General features: G+C 26.4%; 1 protein-coding gene across 1 annotated transcript; it reads left to right on the top strand.

Annotated features, from left to right (window-relative positions):
- Positions 1–3660: 3660 nt before the first annotated feature.
- Positions 3661–5397, top strand: BO70DRAFT_422949 (aminoglycoside phosphotransferase family protein; the record flags this gene model as incomplete). The annotated part of the gene is made up of 7 exons (XM_025547574.1): positions 3661–3957; positions 4010–4221; positions 4272–4450; positions 4498–4592; positions 4625–4895; positions 4961–5069; positions 5121–5397. 7 exons carry the CDS (start codon positions 3661–3663, stop codon positions 5395–5397), a joined length of 1440 nt encoding a protein of 479 aa, XP_025394149.1.
- Positions 5398–6613: the final 1216 nt, after the last annotated feature.

Genomic DNA, 6613 nt, shown 5'->3' with positions numbered 1-6613 from the left:
CTGAATTAATAATTTATTTAAAAAAGATAAATTAGAGTCTAGAATTCTAATTAATTATCTAATTAATTATTAAATAATTAATATTTAGCAGATCTAGATATCTATTTTTAAAAAAATAATTTTAACTTGTGATATTATTTTTAATAAAAATTTTAATTATAAATAATATACTGAATTCAGAAATCTATTAATAAAGCAAGAAATAACTAAATTAGTTAATTTTATTTAATTAAAATAATTAAATATCTCTATTTCTGAAGAATCTAAAGAATCTGATATAGATAAAAATCTTTCTAATTTAGAAATATTAAAATAAATATCTAAATCTTTATTAAATAATTAATTAAAATAAGATTAGTTAATAATCTTAGACTAGTTAACTACTGAGTCAAGTTAGTTAACAGTCTTAGATAATTAGTTAAATATCTTATAAAATAATAATATAATTATAAGAAATTTATTATTTTTATTATTTAATCTATTTTTTTCACCGCCTCAGATTCTTATTAATAATTTAAATATTAATAAACTAATTAATAAAACTAAATTCTTAAATATTAAATTAATCAGAGATCTAAAACAGATCTGCTCAAAATTATCTAATTCTAATTCTAAAAAAGCTAGACTTATTCTTTAAATTATTTAAATAATAATTAATTATATTAATAAGAATAAAATTCTTTATATTAATTTCTTATTACTTTTATCTCTGTCTACTAACTAATAAAAAATAAAAAATTATATATTTTTAAGCTAATTTACTTAGATTGTTAAAACTGAAATTAATTAATTAAAAGCTCTAAATACTTAGAATATATATTTAATTTTTAAAACTAATAAAGCTGAAGTATTATTATTAAAATAAGTATTTTTATATAAATTTAATAAAACTAATTATCTAACTAATTTTAAAGCCCGAATTTATATTAAAGATAATTTATAAATATTTAATTAATTAAAAACACACGCTAGTATTCTTACAGCCAGATTTATACAGATTTTTTTAACTCTAATTACTATATTTAATCTAGAAATTAACTAACTAAATATAATTATTATTTTTCTTAATAATTTTATTAAAAAGAAAATCTATATAAATTTAATTTCTGAATTAGAAAATAAATAAACAGTTTTTTTATTATAAAAAGTTCTATATAAATTAAGATATTTATTATTTTTTTAATAAAATACTTTAAAACAGAGACTAATAGCTCTAAAATTTAAATTTATTTAAAAAAATTAATATACTTTTATTAATAAATTTATAATTTTAATAATTTTTGTAAATAATATAATTTGTGTGTTTTATAAATTAAATTATTAAAAATTTAATAAATTTAAATAAAAATTAATAATATTATTTAAATTCAAAGATCTTAAAGAGATTAATTTATTTCTTAATATTTAAATCTTATATAATCGCCCAAATAGAAAATTATAAATTTAATAATTAAACTATATTAATAAGATTATTAATAAATTTAATTTAAAGTAAAGAAAAAGCTCTAAATCTCTACTTCTAAGTAAGAAATTAGTAAAGAATCTATTTTATCAGACTATTATTAATTAAATTTATAAATTTTAATAAAAAGTAGAATTAGTTTTATATTCTATAGTTTAGACTAGATTTAATATTATTAAATTATACTAATTAATTTTAGAATATTTAATTAATTTAAGTCCTAAATATCTTAGAACTGTGAATTATTTAATCTTCTATTTAAAAAAAATAAAGAATTTAATTATTAAATTTAGTTTTAGTTCTATTTTATTTTATATAATCAGTAATACTAGTTTTACTAATAATTAAAATTATACTAGCTTAATAAAATATATTATTTATTTATTTAATAGCTCTATTAATTAGCTAAGTAAAAAATAATATTATATAACTCTTTTAATTATTAAAACTAAATTATTAGTCTTAATTACTACAGTCAAGTAACTTCTTTAATAAAAAAGATTTTTTAAATAAATAGGATTTAATCCTAATCAATACTTTTTTATATTATATAATAATTATTAAACAGTTAAAATTCTTATTAATAAAAATTTTCTATTTTAAACTAGTCTAAAATATATTAATATTATTAATTATTAACTAAGACAAGAAGCTCTGAATAAAATAATTAATATTTAATAAATATTTATTAATAAAATATAAGCAGATAATCTGACTAAGCAGTTTCTTAATTAAAAATATACTTAATTTATTAAATAATTAAATATAATAATTTATTAAATTCTATTATTATTATTTTTTATTTTAATAATTTATTTACTTCAGTTTTTTCTGATATTTTATCTTATTAAAACTATAAAAATATATTAATAATATAAATAGACTAACTAGTTTGTTATCTAAGACTTGCTAGTTTACTATCTAAGACTTATTAATTAATAATCTTAAATTAATTAATTACAGAGCTAAGTTAGTTAACTATCTTAAATTATTAATTAATAGACTAATTCTAAGTTCTATTTATTCTACAGTAGAGTAAGAGATCTTATTTTTATTAATTATTCTAGTCTTTATTTAATTATTAATTCTATTATTCTCAGCCCTGTTCTATTTATATAATTTTTATATAATTTTTATATAATTTTTATATATTTTTATATACTTTTGATAGCCAATTAATTATAAATATAAATAAAAAGATTTCTTAGTTTTTAATTAGTTTTTTAATAAATTTTAATTAAATTAAATTAGCTTTTAATCTCTTTTTAATCTTTAATTATTTTTTTTATCTTTCTCTTATCTTTCTTTTATCTTTATCTTACTTTTATCTTACTTTTATATTTAATTTATATAAGAAAGTAAGAGTTCAGTAAAATCTTTCTAAGAAATTAAAGAAAAGTTTTTACTTAGTTATCTAATCTCTGATTCTTCTTATTTTTTTACTTTTCTTATCTTTCTCTCACTTTCATCTTACTTTTGCACCAAATTTGTATAAGAAAGTAAAAGTTCAATAAAGTCTTCTTAAGAAAAGTTCTTACTATTATATAAAAAAAGATAAAAAAATGTAACTTTGTTAGAGAAATAATTGAATTATACTAATCCAATAGTTGACTGTTGATACAGAAGAAATTAATAAAGAAGAAAAAGAAAGAAGAAAACAAGTTACAAGAGTATTTTAAGTTATATCCTTTTATCTCTTTTTATACAGCGCTATCCCTTGCTTTATTATTGTTTTGATATATCGCGCAGGCATTGCCAAGTATTTGGGATTTGATATCCATTATAAGTATTTCGAACTGCGCACGATGGTGGTACTAGTGCCAGTGCTATCGGGTTGTGATTTTGATATTGGGTCGGGTCAGCGATATCATATAGTATCGGTTAACACCCGGTGCTGTGATGTCTGAACGTAACCCTCTCCCAAATGTAGTAATTCTAACCCCACTTCTATTCCATATCAGGGCAATTTCAACTTCCAATCAATGTGTGGGCGACCTTCTCGCGCGACGCTTGAGTTGGACCTTTGAGACAATATGAAGCTGTCAACCAGATGGACAGCACACTCTAAATCCTATATTCATCTCCAACAAATCTATCGTCCGCCTACACTAAGCTCTTCTTTCAAAGTACTTTTCAACCCCTTTCCCTGTCTTTCCAACGGGTATCGCCGACATCTCCGTATCATGAGCTCTACAAGCATGCCACACCGCGACACGGATCTCTTCCAATACACCAGTGGTCGTTGGCTATGGGACGAGGAGCAGCAACTTCGAGAGCGATTCTCGCCTTTCAATGTGCCTGAGTTGCAGAAAATTGCAGCGCAAAGTGTTGGAGCAGATACATGTACCGCAATTACAAAATTGGCCGAAGGATCATTCAACAAAACTTTCAGACTTCAAATGGATAATGGATTATCTGTGATTGCAAGAATACCTCATCCTATTGCTGGGCCTAAATACTACACTACGGCGTCTGAAGTTGCAACGATGGAATTCGTAAGGATTGAAATTGATGTATCATGTATAATACCACTGACAGGCAATCCAGGCCCGTACAATCCTCGGAATACCAACACCCCAAGTATATGCTTGGAATGCTAATGTGAATAATCCTGTCGGTTCCGAGTATATCATAATGGAAGAAGCCTCCGGTACCAAGCTGGACGATATTTGGGAAGTTATCTCCCTTGAAGAGAAGATAGAGATCATGAAGGATCTTGTCCAACTAGAGAAAAAGATGCTCCAAGTGCCACTCAATAAGTAACATCTTCGAAGCCAGCTTGATCTGTGATATTGCTAATGATGACTAGCTATGGAAGTTTATACTTTGCGAGTACTAATATCAAAGGTGCCACGCCAGTAGACATATGTGCGGATGTATCTTCGGAGCTCAAGGACAAGATTAATCGCCGATTTGTCATTGACCCAGTCGCAGAAAGACACTACTGGTTAAAAGAGCGTGCAGAGATGGCTTTGGATCGTGGACCGTGTTTGTTATCTACCCATCTGCTTGTTGTCTTGACTGACCCATTGAAGGGAAACAACCGCAGGATTATGTTCTCTCTCTGGCCCATCGAGAAGAGGCATGGATCCAGAAATATGCAACACCAAGACCCAAGGACGACGCGCTAGTGACCTCAGCCATGTTGATTTACTGCACAAGTATCTTAAAGTGGCACCTTATCTTCTCCCAGACGCTCCTGCAGTAGTTGCACCATACATTTGGCATACAGATCTACATGCTGGAAACATCTTTGTCCAAAAGGGAAAAATTTCCAGTGTTATAGACTGGCAGGGTCTGTGGGCAGCACCGTTGATACTTCAAGCACGCCATGCAAGACTAGTTGATTATGATGGGGAAGTTATTTTGAAAGCCCCAGCAAATTTTAAAGATCTTGAACCAGCAGAAAAGACTCGAATTAGAGGCATTATGAGTAGCTCGATACTACTCTACCTCTATGAAAAGCAAATTGCTAAAGACATATCCTCCTTGATAAAGTCCTTCGATTTGATCACGGCAGGATACGGTGCGAACCAATCCTGTTTGTGGGTGACACATGGGATGATGATATCATTCCCTTGCGAGAATCATTGATAAGGCTCGAGAGGTAAGCACTTCTCAGGCTATCTTGTATACCATATTACTAATAATACTTCAGAAGCTGGAATGAGTTGGGATTCAATTTTCCATGCCCTATCCATTTTACAAAGGATGACCTCCATATTCATGCAGAAGAAAGTGACGGGTGGAATGATGTTCAGGAGTTTTGGGACTCTGTTGCGCATATAGTATCGAGAGATGGTTGGACACCGCATCATTTATATGACGATGCCATTTCTCTTTTTACGGAGCTACGAGATATTGGCCTGAAAGCTATGGTGGGCAAGGAGAGAGACGCATTCGAAAAACAGACGCAGTGGGTGAAGAAGCATTAATTCGTCAGGTCTCTTCTTAACAGTTTTTTTAATGATAATCTGTCGGGCTGGGATCCAGGATTCCTGTTATACACTGAGCCCAACCGCCCACGTTGCTGCAGGTCAGTGAGACAGTAGTTAGAATTAACTAGTTAATTAATAATATAATGCAATTGGTTACCACTAGGTAGAGTGGTTATACCTAATTATTATACCTTAACCTAATCTTAACTGTAACCTGACAGTTAGGTTAAGATATAAGAATCCTCTTAACTGTACAGTTAAGAGTAGATTAAGATTCAAAGATTGCTTTAATTAATTTTAATTGTTAGGGGAATGATTGAATTATACTAATCCAATGATTGACTGTTGATACAGAAGGAGTTGATGAAGAAGAAAGAGAGAAAAGAAAACAAGAGTATTCAAGTTGTGTTCTTTTATCTCTTCTTGTACGGCGCTATCTCTTGCTTTGTTTGGTATGTCGCGCAGGCGTTGCCGAGCATTTGGGATTTGGAGGGTTCATACAAGAACAGTAGAACCCCATAACATTAATCACAGATTAGAAAAATTAAATATAATCAAAAGATTAATAATCACAGATTAATTAATAATTTATATATACTCTTTATAGATATAATATATCAGAAATAATATATTTTTAATTACTGTATTATTATTTATTAAGATAAGATATTAATTACTAAATTAGTCAGTAATTATTAATTTTTTAAATATATCGCGCTGGTATTGTCAAGTATTTGGGATTTGAAGGGTTTGTACAAGAAATAAGAATCTTATAGTTATAACACTGCCCCTAACACTATTCTTTATATTTAATATAATTATTAATTTATTTTTGAATAATTGTATAATATTATTTACTTTTATTTTTTTTCTTATATTTAAGATTAGTTATCTTAAATAATTATTAATCTAATATTTTCTTAATCCAGTTTAACTAGAGTGGCTTAACCTGATCGTTATACCTTAATCTTAACCTGGCCATAATCTGATAATTAGATTAAGATAGAGTGGCTTAACCTGACTGTTATATCTTAATCTTAATCTGGCCATAATCTAGCAATTAGATTAAGATATAAAAAATTTTTAATTATATAATTAAGATTAGATTAAGATATAATTATTATTATAATTATTTATATTTATTAATTAGAAAGATTAGATATAGTAGATAAATTAATAATTATAAATTAATTTATAATATATATATTTTTTT

Source organism: Aspergillus heteromorphus, assembly GCF_003184545.1.
Source record: "Aspergillus heteromorphus CBS 117.55 chromosome Unknown BO70scaffold_74, whole genome shotgun sequence".
Lineage (NCBI taxonomy): Eukaryota > Fungi > Ascomycota > Eurotiomycetes > Eurotiales > Aspergillaceae > Aspergillus > Aspergillus heteromorphus.
Note: the sequence above shows the minus strand (reverse complement) of the source record. Positions and strands in the feature narration are given on the sequence as shown.